The sequence below is a fragment of the Branchiostoma floridae genome, chromosome 4 (genome assembly GCF_000003815.2).
Source record: "Branchiostoma floridae strain S238N-H82 chromosome 4, Bfl_VNyyK, whole genome shotgun sequence".
Taxonomy (NCBI): domain Eukaryota; kingdom Metazoa; phylum Chordata; class Leptocardii; order Amphioxiformes; family Branchiostomatidae; genus Branchiostoma; species Branchiostoma floridae.
In genome coordinates, this window is record NC_049982.1 from 3,496,259 (window position 1) to 3,513,862 (window position 17,604).

The 17,604-nt window shown below is 44.7% G+C and overlaps 2 protein-coding genes and 2 long non-coding RNA genes across 4 annotated transcripts in view; 2 read left to right on the plus strand and 2 right to left on the minus strand.

Moving 5' to 3' along the window:
- The window catches only part of LOC118413013, a 711,153-nt gene that overhangs the window by 527,580 nt on the left and 165,969 nt on the right, over positions 1-17,604 (plus strand). The window lies entirely within an intron of this gene.
- Positions 1-17,604, minus strand: part of LOC118414515 — a 660,232-nt gene that overhangs the window by 488,173 nt on the left and 154,455 nt on the right. The window lies entirely within an intron of this gene.
- LOC118414508 lies at positions 466-3,853 on the minus strand. The gene is made up of 4 exons (XR_004830978.1): positions 3,630-3,853; positions 2,563-2,664; positions 1,764-1,810; positions 466-550 (listed from the first exon to the last, which is right to left on the minus strand). It is a non-coding gene; the product is annotated as an uncharacterized LOC118414508 (long non-coding RNA).
- LOC118414505 (PHD finger protein 21A-like) lies at positions 4,034-13,752 on the plus strand. The gene is made up of 5 exons (XM_035818594.1): positions 4,034-4,421; positions 4,780-4,812; positions 5,000-5,065; positions 13,312-13,374; positions 13,712-13,752. Exons 1-5 carry the CDS (start codon positions 4,368-4,370, stop codon positions 13,733-13,735), a joined length of 240 nt encoding a protein of 79 aa, XP_035674487.1. The 5' UTR covers positions 4,034-4,367; the 3' UTR covers positions 13,736-13,752.

Here is a 17,604-nt window from a genome sequence, read left to right on the forward strand (position 1 = left end):
CCTAACCCAGCCACACGTCAACCAAACCCAGCCACACGTAAACCTAACCCAGCCACACGTCAACCAAACCCAGCCACACGTCAACAAAACCCAGCCACACGTCAACAAAACCCAGCCACACGTCAACAAAACCCAGCCAAACATTAACCAAACCCAGCCACATGTCAACAAAACCCAGCCACACGTCAACAGAACCCAGCCACACATCAACCAAACCCAGCCACACATCAACCAAACCCAGCCACACATCAACCAAACCCAGCCACACGTCAACCAAACCCAGCCACACGTCAACCAAACCCAGCCACACGTCAACCAAACCCAGCCAACTTGGGCAGAATAAGCCACACAGGCCAAACAATAATTCCCAGGGGAGCGGACATGCTGGACAGCAGTTAAGTTACATATGATGTGTAACAAAACGAAGCAAGGCCAGTGGGCAGTAATGAACAAGGCCACACTAGATTAAAAGTAAGAGTTTTTCCCACATGACCGTTTATTTCAGCTTACCTCAGAGCCTGCAGCCCCTCTTCTCATGGCCTTCTTCACTCTGAGGGGAGAAACAGAATTGCTTTGAAAAACATTGACCATCCAGTCTATACTGTTTATACCAGACACACTACTGTATCCTGATTTTTTCAATGTAGTGTTTTTTGTTCACGGTTTTCACGGTGACTGCTGTAACATGAACTTATCATTACTGATAACAAATAAATCACAGACTTTTTTATGTGCACTTGCTGCGACAGTGAACATTTAGTTCTGAGAACAAGTTAAATTTTCTCAGACCATGAAAGTTTAGCACCGTCAACACAAAGTGAATTACAGCATATCTTCAGCTCACGGGTAGTACAGGCTATTGGACCATACAAAAACTTTTCACCAGCGTGAAAGCTGAGATGATTTGGTCATGGGGCAAGGCAAAAATTGTACTACAACTTCAAGTACAAAGAAAAGTACCAGGAAGTCAGAAGACAAAGGAAAACGTGGGGTTTTAATGAGGTAATAAACTATGTGAAAGTATGAATTTCCCAACACTTGCACAAAAGGCAGATTTCTCAATCTTTTTTCTAACAGACTTCTCATCAAAATGTGTTGTGTTGTGATACATGTTTAGAATTTTAAAGTTGGCAAAAGAATTTGAGTTCAGATTCAAGAAGCAATGAGGTTTGCAATTGAGTTTTTCTGACATTCTACTTTATATTTGTCTTGCAGCTTAGTGTTGAGGCTAGGTTGGTGATAAGCGCACCTATTCCCAATGTTTAGGTTACAGGGCTTGAAATTCATTTTTGGGATAAGGTGCACTGGTGCACCCAGCTTAAAAAATTGGGTGCACCAAAATATTTTTGGGTGCACCACTTAAAAAATTTAAGTAGGATGTAAAAGAAACCTACTAACAAAACTTACTTACAAGCTATCAAATTCTTAAACAAGTAACATGACAGACATTTTTATTATGTTTCTAACACTTAGATGTCAAGAATATGATGTATACTAGTACGCTTGATATCTTTCTATACATAAGCCTAAGAAAATATTTAGGTGCACCCTGTGCACCCACTGGAAAAAATTGGGTGCACAGTTTCAATTTTGGGTGCACCTGGGTGCACATGCACCCAGTATTTCGAGCCCTGGGTTAGGTTAGCTGCACCAGCACACCTATTCCCCAAGAAGAACTTCAGTGACACGAGTAGCCAGATTTAGCAAGTATCACTTGACTGACTGACTGACTGGCCGACTGATCAATCGATTGGTGGACTGACCTTCTCTTAGACATCTCCTCACGGCTGGCCGGGTTCCAGGTGCCTGCCTGGAAGAGGCAAGAAAATAAACTGTCGTTATAAATATAAACAGGCACCAGGTTGGGATGTAAGGACAGACCAGGTACTGTTTTTCAGGATCTTTGCAGACAAATTATTTCTGCACATTCTACAATTCTAATGTACATTTTCTAACCTCCTTGTCTCTGTTCACTAAATGCCATGCTTAAATGTTAATTAACAAGCATCAGTTCATCATCACAGCTAGCCACCACACCCATACACACGACACATGGCAGGATTTGGAACTGGTATCCATGCATATCTCTGAGCTGGTCCAGGTTGATTACAGTGATCAGAGAAACAAACCAACAGTCGGTTCACAGCATAAATAATCAATATTCAGCAGCATGCAATGCCTTCTATGTGAATGAACCTATGAATGAATGAATGAATGAATGAATGGTTGGACAAAAACTGGAGAAGTTCTGCTGAACAGAAGCGATGTTTACACCTGTTGCACACCTGCGGATAGAAGTAAAACCCAATACTTGTACTTCTCACTGTTTCAACCAGGACAAACCCAAAACTTGTACTTCTCACGGTTTAAACCAGGACAAAAACACAGGAGACCCCTGAATTACAGACTAAACCATGATACCGACAACACAGGTGACCCGACCTATGGACTAAACCAAACCAACAACATAGGTGACCCGACCTATGAACTAAACCACGATACAACGCAGGTGACCCCTGACCTATGGTCTAAGCTGTAACAAAAAAGTAGATGACCCCTGACCTCCTCTGGTTCCTCCTCCTGGTCCCAGTTGCGGTCTGTCAGTTCCGAGGTCGCCGTGCGCTTCGCTGCCATGGCAACAGCAGGGGGGACTTCTTGGGGCAACTGGGGAAAGACGTAAACATTAATTAAGTGACTACATGACGTGGGCTCATAATGGTGAAAGGATGGCCCAAACCGGGTCTGTAATTGGATATGGTACACCCCTGACTGCTCAGTGGGTTTGCCCAGTGGTTAGCGTCTCACGAGCCGGACAGAGCGCGCTCAGTCTCTCGCCTCTGAACCACCAACACCCTGGTGTACTATTAGTATTACTGTGTCCATTGACTTTTAGTTTATTAGACAATTCATTTTTCCTGCAACCTGTTTCTTAGCCTTAATTGTTTTTTTGACTTTCACTTTATTGACAATGAGACAAGTCATTACACAGGTCTGCCTAGGCAGCTTGGGGCTAGAAGTGGCAGACATGAAAATGGGAAGATATCTTAATAGGTTTGGAAGGACTGGGATATCAGAATATTATCATAATATTATATCCATTGTATGATATATCGAAATTTTAATAGAGTAGAGTAGAGTAGAGTACTTTCGGTTGGGTAGGAGACGTGCTCCAATAATACATGGTGCACTGACCATGTTTACAATTCTTTCTATATATCTGTTGATCTGCCACTGAGAACAATTTATCATTATTGAGTGGATAATTTAGAAATACTTTGAAGTTGAATAAATAAACAAATAAATATACATAGCCGTTATAGTGTAACTGATGGACTGTAGCACAGGGTAAAGTACTAAGATTTTGAACATCAAAGGATGAAAATATAGCCGGTATGGCGCATTTTCTCGTGACGATGTACAGATTGGAAACTTAGACTGAACGCTGGTGAAAGGGGACCGAGTACAAGTCACAGAAACGCCGGATTTCCGCCACACTGCCGACCTGCGGGGCACCTGCAGCATGTGCGCGGGCCGGCATGCCACCTGTCCCGCCGCCATCCCCGAGCCACCCCGGCCTCACACGGGCGCCATGGGGCCGGGGCGAGCCGAGAGGAGCACACTCCACTCACCTGAACACAGGCGTGCAGAAATGTCCGCTGGAAAACGCTGTGTGTGCGATGTAACTGTCTGACACGGCCTTCCCGCCTACCTGTCCGCCGCCATTTTGAAAATCACGTTCTTTTTCCTGCTGCACTTCCGCACAACTGCGCGGAGCGGGGCACAACTTTTTATTCTCACCCCCCTCCCCACCAGCCCCCTCAGAATAACAACAGCCGCATGCAGCACAACTCTGGGGGAAAAGTTATGCCTATTATTGTGAATCATTGTGTAGGGAGAGATTTGTACGTAACTTTTCTGTGGTCGCGCGGAAGAAAGTAGTGCCGACTGGGGAAGAAACGGGTCAACATCCGGGAACTTTTCCTAGGCAATGCTGCCGGATCACTCACTTTCCCTAGGCAAACTGGTAATAATACGCTAAAATCAATGCGAAATAATCCGCGGAAAAGAGGAGAAAAACGGCATTTTTGGTGTCCAGAATTTCTCTCCTGTGGGTATAAAATTCTGACCGAACGTTAGAGGCGACAGCTCATTAGGGCTGGGTCGGGAATAGTGCAGGATTGGGATATTAGGTGCAAAGTTTTGGGGAACGCGTAGGGTGTGATGAGTCCGTGCGTGCAGAAGTACAAAACAAGTACTCCTCAGTTCCAACATTTGGGGAGTGAATCCTCAATTTTTGTGGCGTTGTAGAAATCCAGAAATCTTCCCAAATTGACAGAAAGTTGTGAGAAGTTGGCGGGAGCGGCGGTATGGACCTGAGCAGTCTGCAGGAGCAGCTGAAAGTCGAAATCCAAAGTCATCAGGTAGTATGTTGCTCCCTGTTCCTCTACCAAATCTCCTCCGTCGGATAATAATGTAGTGCATTATTCCGAAAAAATATTCCCCGTTCTATGGGGACTGTTTCCGGCCATTTCGGGGTTCGTGAGTTGTGTGGGCTGATGTAGAATTTCTGTGTGTGCCGGGGGAAAGTTTGGGACCGTGTGGAGTCCTGTAGGACGAGTTTGCGAGGAGATATTTGTGCTGAATGTAAAATTACCCTTCATTGATTATGTAGAACTGCAGCACCGTGCACCAGTTGTCCACAATCGATGGGCATAATTCCAGCCCGCCTGGCAACTTTTGTGTTCGCAGTCTAATTTTCCCATGTTTATTTATTTGTAGGTACTCGTGAGTCAGATGAAGAAAGATCCACAGGTACGTGCGAGTTTGGGGAGGATTTGTTGGTTATTTAGGCGGAGGGATGGGAGATAGCGGGTTGTGTGTGCGCTGATGTGGGCAAAGTTCTGTGTGACCTTTCAATTCGTTCGCATCAATCAGTCCGCTGCGACACTCGCTTTCTGCGCGGTGTTGACATCCTTTTTATTTCTCTCTTTCTGCTCAGAATGCAGAGTTGCAGAAAAGGCTACACGAACTTCAAGCAAGGATAACATTATTGAGTGAAAAACAAGTATGTGGGAATATTTTATTTTCTGAGTTAGACTACTGTTCTTCTGTAGCAGGTGAAATATTTCAGGCGCCAGTCGTCCCTTTTCTGTCTTTCAATAACCCAAACCCTCAGAAGTTGAGCAAAACTCTTTTCTCTTTTGTCTTATTTTATCTACAACCTGCAGCAGCAAAATAGAATCATTAAGACTAGATCAGATGACATGTCATCTTGAGCCTGACCAATCAGAAGCAGCCATTTTGGTCACCTGACCTGAATCAGCACTATTGTGATATTTTAGGACAGCCTTCTGTCCCCATGAGCATGAGCCAATTCTCTCATTTCCCTCGTATCTTCAGTTTTCTTTTCATCAATGTTAAGAGACTTTTTGGGTTTGAACATTAGTTGTATTAAACAGGGATAATGTCACAGCCACAAAAAAACCTGCCATTTCTGAAATTTCTTTGTACTGCGCGATCCTTTGTGTTACTCCTTCCTTGTGATGCAAGGAAATAGCATGGACGACACATGCAGTCTGAAATGTTCTCCTCTGTCACTGGTTTTCTAAATATTTGATTGAAACGTTTTGTTGGTTTTGACGACCATATACAGAAGTTAGGTACTGAGGCTGCTGTGTGTGTGTTTAGGTTATAACAGGTGCTGCACCCCTAAACTAAAGCTGAACCTGTGTCATACTTACACTCCCCTAACTCTAAAGTGAACATTTGGATACACGCATTTTGCAGTGCACAGGTTGATGGTATTGTATGTAAAATTAATTTGAATTTTGTAACCTTTCCTTGTTATTTCAGCTAAGATTTACCTAGTTGTATGAATATGGATATATTATACTATTTATAGTTGATTGTAATAGAAATGTTTTATCCGGCTCTGTTCTTGCTTTACTTTTGAAGAGTTGATAAGTATCTATGGACAGATAGTGGAAGTATGGTGGAATCAGTGGAAGCCACCAACCCAGTCATGGCTCTGTTCTAGATGAGATTTATCTGTAATGTTGAGTCTGGGGACAGAACTCACGGAGAAGGGAAAGTTGGCCCCAAACAGGCAAACATTGATAAATACCAGAATTTTTACAGTAGTGCAGCAGATTTAATCAATTGTGTAGGGAGAGCTCAGTATCAATATAGACAGCATTAGAAGGTGTTTTCTAACTGAAATACATGCCATACAAATAATGGATACTACTAATGGATACTACTACAAAATAACTTCTTAAATTAAGAATATTTCACTTGAAGTAGATATATTGGGAAATATTTGACCTTGATTGAAGGTTAGAGAGGTTATGTAGAGGGCAGTGTGACCTTGGGACCACTGTGATGTTAATGACAATGATGGACAGGTTGTAAGAAGTATTCCAGCTGTTTCTGCACAGCCGGGGACCTGGGTAAAAACTCTGTGCATCCAGCACCTCATGAGGGGTTATATCCTGTTACTTGTCAAACCTGTTCCCTCTGTAGCATCAGCATGAGCTGCTCTGCCACCATTTGTGCTGACCTGTATGTGTGACAGTGGCCATGACCCTTCTGGTGGATGTTTTTGTTTATTTATTTATTTATTTTTATGGGCGTAGCTGTGCATGACCAGTTCTGACTCAGTAGAAGGTGCAGCCTAGATACAAGACATTGTAGCTTTCCCGCTTGTGCAGAGTTAGAATTGTTGCCAATTATGTTGGTACAACAAAACGTTAACTTAAGTGCAGCAAATTCTGCAGTCTCCTACATAAAACATGCAGACAAGTGGATACTATTTCCAAATGAATTAGTAGATGAATATGTATGAATGGATGAACATGTTGGGTTTAACCTTCTATTTCAACTACAGGTTATATAATGACTGTAGGTTAAATAATGACTGCACAACCCTACAAGGTAACCCCTACCTGCCGAGGCTGACTAGCAGTGATGTCAACTGTTTTCATGGGGACTTTTAAAAGTTCATGGAAAAGTGAACAAGGTTTTTGCTGTGTGTTGCAGCTGTAACATTTCTGTCGTTCAGCAAAATGCTTATTTGTGATGTCACGAAGTGGTGTGGAGAAGTCTCACTGGTGTACATTTTCTGATATCTTATAAGTAAAGTGCCTGTAACTTAAGGATCGTTTTGTTTACCCAAAAAATCAAGTTGCGCCGTGTGCAACCTGACTTTCTGAACAACTTGCGCACAGAGAAAACTACTTGCGCGGCATGGGCGCGCAAGTGGTTAATTTGAGCCCTGACATTACAAGATTTATACTACACATATATATATATGATACATCACTGACTGTGTCACTGCTGAGAAAGCCTGGAGAAGGGTTACCAGCGCAGCACTCTGGCTGTTTATATGTCAGCATGGCTCTTTCCCCGTGGTGGAGGATATGTCATATTAACTGGCTATTTAGTAATGTTGTACAAAATAACATGGAAACTTGCAGACAGTTTTTTATTCACAAGTTATTTTATATTACTGTTTCCCCTGGAGACTTTCGGATCAGTGGTACATGACTTGTAATTTACAAACAAAAGTTAATGTGGGTCGAGAAGCAGTTTTATTGCTTCAACTGACTCAGATTGAGAGCAACTTCTTATTGGACTGGAATCTGTTAATTGAGGTGATTTTGGTGGGTGATTTTTGTTGATACTTGTCATGAGGAAAGGTTAGGTTTGGATCACATTCACAAGGGCATCGTTTATGCAGCAGTTTATGTTCTATGGTTGGGCACTGATATCTGCAAAGATGGAAGGATGCCTACTAATACTACTATGGGCACTGAATTGTTCTGTTGGGTGGAAACTGTTTTGTAACTGTGTGGAAAAAGATCTCTGTGAGAAAATAGCAGCCTTTTGTTGGGACCAGTCAGGGTTGAAATAATGAGGAGCTGAATTCCCAGTGGGTTTTTTCATTGATGTGGTGAGTCTTTGTGAGGAGGTGTGATGTGGTGTACAGACTCAGGCAGGTGTTAATCTTAAATAGTACATACATGTACGTGGAGATCTACCCTGCAGCTATAGAGTTGAGTGAATAGTACATACATGTACATGTACCATGCAGGCTGCAACTGTAGAGTACATGCACATGGAGTTCCACCCTGAAACTATTGATAATAGACTATGGAATAGAGTGAATAGCATCTGTATCGTTATCTATATAGCCGGTATAACCGCCCTTCATAACACACCACTAGCTTACACATACATGTACAAGTGCATGGAGTTCTACCCTACAACTATAGAGAAGAGTGAATACAGGATTGTACTGAGATATTAACAGTTACTAACACCAAGAAATTTTTACGGTACTTCAAACAAGTGCGTGCTTTACCCTTGGTTTGGTTCAGATCGTCCCTATTTGATTGTTTTGTTGTTTTTAGTTGTATTCAATAAAACAGTAGAAAATGAAGAATGCTGAATCTGTATAAAGTTGTTTCACTTGTGTGAGGTAGAATTGACAGTGCTTCCATATTTGTGTGGACCGAAAGACTTTTGATGGTTTGGGCCATGTTTGTGTTCTTGTTGTGATTATTAAGATCTCTGACATTATCGTTGTGATACTGGCAAACTCTGACGTGTGGTGTGCCTCAGGGAACGAAGTTAGGACCACTAGTTTTTCTAGCCCTGGTTAATGACGCCCTCCCAAGTCACGAAACGTCTTCAGATGGGTTTAAGTATGTCGATGACATGTCTGTCTCCGAATCACGACATGTGTCTGCGGCACCAAGGATTCAGGACGACATCAATGGCCTGACACGTTGGACTGATACTAACTTCATGGCCCTGAACCCGTCTAAGTGCATGGTGATGGTGTTTTGCTTCATGAGAAATCCTCCACCGCCGCCAGCAATCACTGTTGGTCCGACCCAACTACAGGTTGTCCAGGCAGCACGTGTCCTGGGACTTATCCTCCAGAACAACCTCAAATGGACTCAACATGTGACCTCAATCGTCACCAAAGGGAGTAAGAGACTCTATATGATAAGAAACCTGAAGAAACACGGACTGGACATAAGTGACCTTGTACTCGTCTACATCGGTTTCGTGCGGCCTCTTCTTGAGTACGCCTGTGTCATCTGGCACCCCGGTCTTACCAGAGTTTTGTCATCGAAAGTCGAACGCGTGCAGAAGAGGGCTCTGAGAATTATACTAGGACGGGAGTACGTCACTTACGACAGTGCACTGAACACTTCGGGTCTTTGTCGACTAGACTGTAGAAGGGACAATCTATGCCTAAGGTTTGCACGAACTCTTGTCAACTCTGAAAGATTCAGTTATTGGCTTCCATCTAGACGAGGGGATACCCATGATAGGTCTCTAAGAAACAAAGACAAACTCTCTCACTTCCGGTGTAGAACTGCTCGTTTCGCTAATAGCACATTACCGTACTGTGTAAAGCTCCTGAACCAAGACTAAGGGTAATTTGTGAATACTAGCGAATCTTTCTTTGTATAGTAACTGACCAGTTATTGTAAACGGTAGATGTTATGTTGTGACTCGATCATTTTAAAAGTGTTAACTTGAGTTAGAGGTTGAAGTACTGAGTGTGAAAAAACGACAATTCAGCCATTTGTAAATGTGCTGCAAGTGTTTTTAATGTCAATGGCAATAATAATAATAAACCATACATCAGCTTAACTTAAACCACGTCCAGCAGGACAAAATTAGAAACGAGAGGAGCATCAGCAAAAAGTTTTTTCTTGAAAACAAAAATGAAGTAAGAATGCTGAGTTTTATATGAACAATACTCAGTCAATAGAATTGCACCATACTGTAGTGTTGCCAGAAACACACCTCTGTAGTCTGTTGCTGCAGCACTAGTTTGTACAGACAGGGTTTGGATCATGTTGTCCTGTGCATGAAAATGGACACATCACATCAGTCTGTGATTGTGAAGTGGAGGGGTGCACCCAATGTTACTGTCCCCATGTTTATCATATTGTATTCCCACAGTGCAATTCACCCTATTACGTCCCTTGATACTATTTTTATGTTTGGAAGTTTAAATAAACCAAATCATCATCAATGAAGGTTACATGTCCAGGTAATACGATATGCCAAAAAAAGGCGTAGAACAAATAAATAAATTTACCAAACCATGAGGGAAAAGTTTCCCTTTATTATTCAGTCCTGGGCAGGCTTGAGGGGCAGCTGTGCAGTTATCAATCAGGGTCTCTGGGGACGATGGGATGTTCCCCGGGGACGATGGGATGTTCCCATGTGCCAAGGAGGTTAAAAAAATACCTTTTCTAACCTCCTTACTTGTGCTGTTCTCTCTGCTCTTCTCTTCAACTGCTCTTACCAAGTCTTAGCTTTGCGTTTACATGTAGTAATGTACACTACCGGTCATCTGGACTACTGAGGCACTACCAACTTGCGTTTCTACTGGTGCAAGCTTGAGATTTATCCGTTCCTCATATTGTTTGGGAGCACATGTTGTTTATTTTAAATCTGTCAATTTTAGTCGAGATTGACGGACGCGGTGAATTTTTGTCCATCTCAACAAGCAAACTGTTCTGGGACGGAGGGACGGGTCCTGGAGACAGCTATCAGAGATGTAACCTTGAGAAATATTTCCAAGGTCACATTTGACAAGCTAAACAAACCCAGGGTTAGGTTTGTACTTGTAGGTGGAAATCCTTTTGAACACTGATAGAAAATTCCTGCCTGAATTCCGTGTGCATTTGGTGTTTGCAGGGATTCAGAATAGATATAAACATGACTAAAAAATGTTGGTGGATAAATCTGGGATTTACTTGACTACTAGAAGACAATAAGACATCAGTTAAATGGTTATTTCATGAGCAATTTTTACCGATCCGGAGAGCAAAGACACAGTGATTTGTACAGAGCTAGTCAGAATGACACAAAGTGATTTGTACAGAGCTAGTGAGACTGTGAGAATGACACAAACAAAGTGATTTTTACAGATCTAGTCAACTTGACACAAAGCCTAAACCACGGGTGCCTCTGTAATTAATGATGGTATGGAAATCAGCTTTTGAACAGTGGCTGATGCAAATTAGCATAATTGAATGGGAAAAGTGCTCCTTGAAACTGCTTGTAACTCAGAAATGTAAATAGAGGAAGGCACCATTTGAGCCATGCAGTGCAGGGGGGTGGGGGTGGTAGGTAATGTTTATGATCTCATTGATGAGTTTCTTCTTCCCATAGACTTCTATGTTATAATTCGTGGTTTAAATGGGCGCGTTCATAATGAAGCTATGTGAAATTTCAGCAGATTTTTCATTCTATGTCGAGCACATTTACCCTATATCTTGGGAAAAAATTGCCAATGTAAACTATACGTAGGAACTTTTTTTATAGCAATTACAAACTACGATTAGTCAATCCCCACAAAAGGCACTTTTTCGCTGCTATTGTACAACCGCACCACTCAGAACCCACGACTGTGTACCTCCGACCTAGCGCGCGGCTGCAAAACTTTACCTGCTAACTTCTTCAGTTACAAATAAGCTTTCACCAATCTAACTTTTGAGATCAGTTCCGCTGGCTGAAAGGGAATTTTTCACCGCTCAAAACATGCGTCAGTGCAGCCGTTCATTTTTGGCTCGGATCTCTTTTAGGGTACCCACTCGCGGAGTAATACATCAATGAGACCTTATGCACATGACAGCCTACAGCAGTACAGGGGAAATGCCACTTGCTAGTTGAGAATGCAGGGCCCGCTGAGCTTTACATGTTTCTGTCCCACTTATCGTTTGGGAGCCTATAAAATGTTTTTCATTTTCATTGTTAATTTGAAGCTTATGAAAAGACATTTTCAGAAACTTTATCATCACAATATTTCATAAAACAACACTGGACGGGGGAACTTGAGTTCATCCCAGTAAGCAAAGTTCCCTCCCGAGACGGAAGGATGGGTCCTGGGGACAGCGTAGAATTTCCCAGGGAAGGATGGGTCCTGGGGACAGTGTGGAATTTCCCAGGGAAGGATGGGTCCTGGGACAGTGTAAAATTTCCCAGGGAAGGATGGGTCCTGGGGACAGCATAGAATTTCCCAGGGAAGGATGGGTCCTGGGGACAGTGTGGAATTTCCCAGGGAAGGATGGGTCCTGGGACAGTGTGGAATTTCCCAGGGAAGGATGGGTCCTGGGGACAGTGTGGAATTTCCCAGGGAAGGATGGGTCCTGGGGACAGCATAGAATTTCCCAGGGAAGGATGGGTCCTGGGGACAGTGTGGAATTTCCCAGGGAAGGATGGGTCCTGGGGACAGCATAGAATTTCCCAGGGAAGGATGGGTCCTGGGGACAGCATGGAATTTCCCAGGGAAGGATGGGTCCTGGGACAGCGTAGAATTTCCCAGTGAAGGATGGGTCCTGGGGACAGTGTGGAATTTCCCAGGGAAGGATGGGTCCTGGGGACAGCGTAGAATTTCCCAGGGAAGGATGGGTCCTGGGGACAGTGTAGAATTTCCCAGGGAAGGATGGGTCCTGGGGACAGTGTAGAATTTCCCAGGGAAGGATGGGTCCTGGGGACAGTGTGGAATTTCCCAGGGAAGGATGGGTCCTGGGGACAGCGTAGAATTTGCCAGGGAAGGATGGGTCCTGGGGACAGCATAGAATTTGCTAGGCAATGACTTATGAGAAACGTAGCTAAGGAGTTTGAGGTCGTGTCTCAATAATTTTGTTTATTTCTCAATGTTATATAAACAGATCTAAAATTACAGGACATGAAGGTATTCACTCTGTAGGAAGTTGATTTTACTACGGATTGATTTTATGATTTTACTATAAAAAGTTAGTTTTACTTATATTGACATGGATAATCTGGTGACATCAATGAAAACTATGACATTTATACGGCAGGTACATCAATGACCTACATCCTGGTAATAAGTTCCACAAGATGGCAGTTACCCAAGCTTAGTCGACTCATGAATACATGTTCAAATGAATAATGGACATTCATGAATTTGTAAATTCAATCAATACTATATTAATTTTCATGATACGTATATTAATTATTATGAATCTAACCTGAGGACAGAACTCATCATTAATAACTTTTGTCCTGAGAGTGTATTATGTATACCTGGCTGAATAAATAGAATGAATGAATGAATGAACTAATTTTGCTGATTTGTTGGGGAACTTGATTATTCATGGTTTGACCTGAATTCCCCGAGAAGTTAAAATGAGGGGAATTTGTGCTGATGATGACCTCTAGCTGCTGAGGCAGCTTCCATCAACAGCCTACATCAACATTAAACAAACAAACAAACAGCCTGAATCACTGATGATTTATTTTGTTCTGCAGAAAAAAGTTGTTCAGCAACTCAGGAAGGAGCTGGTCAAACAGGAGCCATCGGCAGAAGTGCAGGTGAGATGGTTTTGTACAGTAGTACCATCTGGATCAAAATTTCAAATTCTGGCGTAGATCCGTGGGCCAGAGTTTGATCCGAGGGTCAGCCCCAGCTCAGACCTGTGTATGAGGGCGTTAGCCTCAGGCGTCAGACCTCTGCTTGTGGAAGATGCTAACACTTATCCAGAAGAGTAGATATGTCCCGGTGTGCTCTTCCCCTTGTCCTTGTAGAAACCCAGGCCCAGGTCTGGCTAACCCACGATGACCATATGTCCCCATGTGTTTACTGTAGAAACCCAGGCCTAGGTCTGGCTAACCCAGGATGACCATGTATTTCCCCATGTGTTTACTGCAGAAACCCAGCCCCAGGTCTAACTAACCCATGATGACCATGTATTTCCCCATGTGTTAACTGCAGAAACCCAGCCCCAGGTCTAACTAACCCATGATGACCATGTATTTCCCCATGTGTTAACTGCAGAAACCCAGCCCCAGGTCTAACTAACCCATGATGACCATGTATTTCCCCATGTGTTAACTGCAGAAACCCAGCCCCAGGTCTAACTAACCCATGATGACCATGTATTTCCCCATGTGTTTACTGCAGAAACCCAGCCCCAGGTCTAACTAACCCATGATGACCATGTATTTCCCCATGTGTTTACTGCAGAAACCCAGCCCCACGTCCCCTACACCCACGGCGACGCCCAAAACCCTGGTGATGAAGCAGGAACCCGGCACGGCTCCTAATATGGTAACAGGGTCCGTCACCGTGTCCGTCATCCAACCCAACAGCAAAGTCGCCACGGCAACGTCCAAGGCTAACGGAGACGTGGCGCCGGCCGTCGGCCACGAGCTGCAGAGGTATGGTAACCATGGTTACGGGAACAAACACTAACGGCAGGATTTACTGTGAAGAGGGAAATGTTTGTGGGAATTTGATTTCACGGTGGAGACAAAATGAAGTGTTGACCACAACATCTGCAGCGGTGTGCTGCCGGGTTGGTTTGTTGGTGGAGGTAGTTTTGTATGTTGCCATTCAGGTTCGCAGAAACCCCAATAAAGGTACATGTAATTGTAAAGTCAGGAGTGCAGCACAACTTGAGAACCGTCGCATCCTTCTGAAAAATGTGCATCCTGGAAAGAGCCAGAGAAGAGCTGTTTAAATCTAACTGCCACATTTCAACAGAATGTTACATTAAATTTTTTTCAGAAAGATTCTTTGACGGGACACAGATAAAACTGATCTGTGTCCCGTCGGTCAGCAGATTATGCTAACATCTTGTTTGTGTCCTGTTTGCGTCCTAGGATGGTGCACAGATATTGCTGATGTCCTGTTTGTGTCCCAGGATGGTGCCCACCTCAGTTCAGGCCCAGACAACATGTCCTGTTTTTGTCCTGTTTGTGTCCCCAGGACGGTGCACAGATATCACTAACGTCCTGTTTGTGTCCTGTTTGTGTCCCGTTGCTCCACAGATATCGCTAACGTCCTGTTTGTGTCCTACTTATGTCCCAGGATGGTGCCCACCTCGGTCCAGGCCCACCCCATTGACCTGAAGCAGGTGCGGACGACCCCCAGTCCAAAGGACCCTCCCCACCAGATCATACGGATCATCCCCACCACAGGCCATGCTGTGACCATTACGGCGACCGTTCCCGCGGTAACCAGGCCGCCCGCCCCGCTGGGGAGTCCGGGGATAGCGACAATCCGCGTGCCACAATTCAGCTCTGTACAGAGGATAGGGCAGAACAGGCAGCCTGTCCTACTGCAACCGGTAAGTACAGAGGATAGGACAGAACAGGCAGCCTGTAAGTACAGAGGATAGGGCAGAACAGGCAGCCTGTCCTACTGCAACCGGTAAGTACAGAGGATAGGGCAGAACAGGCAACCTTTAAGTACAGAGGATAGGGCAGAACAGGCAGCCTGTCCTACTGCAGCCGGTAAGTACAGAGGATAGGACAGAACAGGCAGCCTTTAAGTACAGGATAGGACAGAACAGGCAGCCTGTACTACTGCAGCCGGTAAGTACAGGATAGGGCAGAACAGGCAGCCTTTAAGTACAGGATAGGACAGAACAGGCAGCCTTTAAGTACAGGATAGGGCAGAACAGGCAGCCTTTAAGTACAGGATAGGGCAGAACAGGCAGCCTTTAAGTACAGGATAGGGCAGAACAGGCAGCCTTTAAGTACAGGATAGGGCAGAACAGGCAGCCTGTAAGTACAGAGGGTAGGTCAGAACAGGCAGCCTGTAAGTACAGAGGATAGGACAGAACAGGCAGCCTGTAAGTACAGAGGATAGGACAGAATAGGCAGCCTGTAAGTACAGACTACCGGACAGAACAGGCAGCCTGTAAGTACAGACTACAGGACAGAACAGGCAGCCTGTAAGTACAGAGGATAGGACAGAACAGGCAGCCTGTAAGTACAGAGGATAGGTCAGAACAGGCAGCCTGTAAGTACAGACTACAGGACAGAACAGGCAGCCTGTAAGTACAGACTACAGGACAGAACAGGCAGCCTGTAAGTACAGACTACAGGACAGAACAGGCAGCCTGTAAGCACAGAGGGTAGGGCAGAACAGGCAACCTGTCCTACTGCAACCGCTAAGCACAGAGGATAGGGCAGAAGCGGCTGCCTGTAAGTACAGAGGGCAGGGCAGAACAGGCAGCCTGTAAGTACAGAGGGCAGGGCAGAACAGGCAGCCTGTAAGTACAGAGGGCAGGGCAGAACAGGCAGCCTGTAAGTACAGAGGATAGGACAGAACAGGCAGCCTGTAAGTACAGAGGATAGGACAGAAGCGGCTGCCTGTAAGTACAGAGGATAGGACAGAACAGGCAGCCTGTCCTACTGCAGCCTGTAAGCACAGAGGATAGGGCAGAACAGGCAGTAGTCAGCCTGCTCTACTGCATCTGATAATTTGTAACTTATTTTTCAATTTATAACATAAAGTAGCCACAACTCTAACACCACCTCTTTGAAAAGTGGCCCCTTTGACCACTTGGGCATTCAAGTCTAAACTGACTTGAATGCCAGGGAAGAAAGGCTGTTGGGCATGAGGATGATTGTTTCTTGTTTGTTTGTTTGTTTGTTTGTTCAGTTGAGGCCGAAGCCGCCCGCCCCGCAGCAGGCGTCCCCCACCCTCATCAGGAAAGCTGCAGGAATCTCCGCAGCCCCTGCAGTCATGACTCATCACGTCCGCATCATCAACGGCCAGCCACAGTACATAGGTGGGTCATAGGTCATAGGTCAGCCGCCACACGTAGTCGGGTGATAGGTCAGCCTCAGGACATAGGTGGGTCATAGGTCATCCACAGTACATAGGTGGGCCATAGGTCATCCACAGTACATAGGTAGGTCATAGGTCATCCACAGTACATAAGTTGGTCATAGGTCAGCTGCCACACATAGGTAGGTCATAGGTCAGCCACAGTGCAGAAGTAGGTCATAGGTCAGCCACAGTATAAAGCTAGGTCATTGGCAATAGGTCAGCCACAGTACACAGGTAGGTCGTAGGTCAGCCACAGTACATAGGTAAGTCGTAGGTCATCCACAGTACATTGGTAGGTCATAGGTGATTTGTCAGGCATAGTACATAGGCAGGACTTATGTCAGCCACAGTACATGGATTACTCATAGGTCATTGGTCAATCACTGTACATGGGTAGGTCAAAAGTCAGCCTCAGTACAGAAGTAGGTCATGGTTCATAAATCAGCCTCAGTGCATAGATCAATCGTGGGGCATAGGTCAGCCTCAGTACATACGTGAAATTTTAGTGGTTGTGTCAGTTTGGAGTAGAATTGCCAAGTTGAACTCTGACCTTTGTATCACCCCAGCCTCACAGCAGGTGACCCAGCCAAGGACGCAGCCGCCTGTCATCACCATGGCAACGGCACAGGTGTCCCCACAGAGCACGGCGGCCTCGCTGTCATCCGGCTCCACCAAGGTGGGTGTTGGTGTTGTCTACATCTTAGCCATTGGGGGGGGTGGGGTATCTAAGGCTCCACCGGGGGTGGGTTTTAGTGTTGTCTACAGCATTGCTCCACCGGGTCTTAGGGTCCGGGTCTTAGGAACTTCTCGGGGGCTTCTTAGGAACTAAACTCAGCATGAAGGAAGGAGACGGGATTGAATGGAGGAAGGGATGATTTATGGATTGATGGATGAAGTAAGGAATGCATCAATGTAGAAAGGAAATAGAGTAAGTGAATGAATGAATAAAAGACTTTTCCTCTCTGTAATTCCTGCTGTTG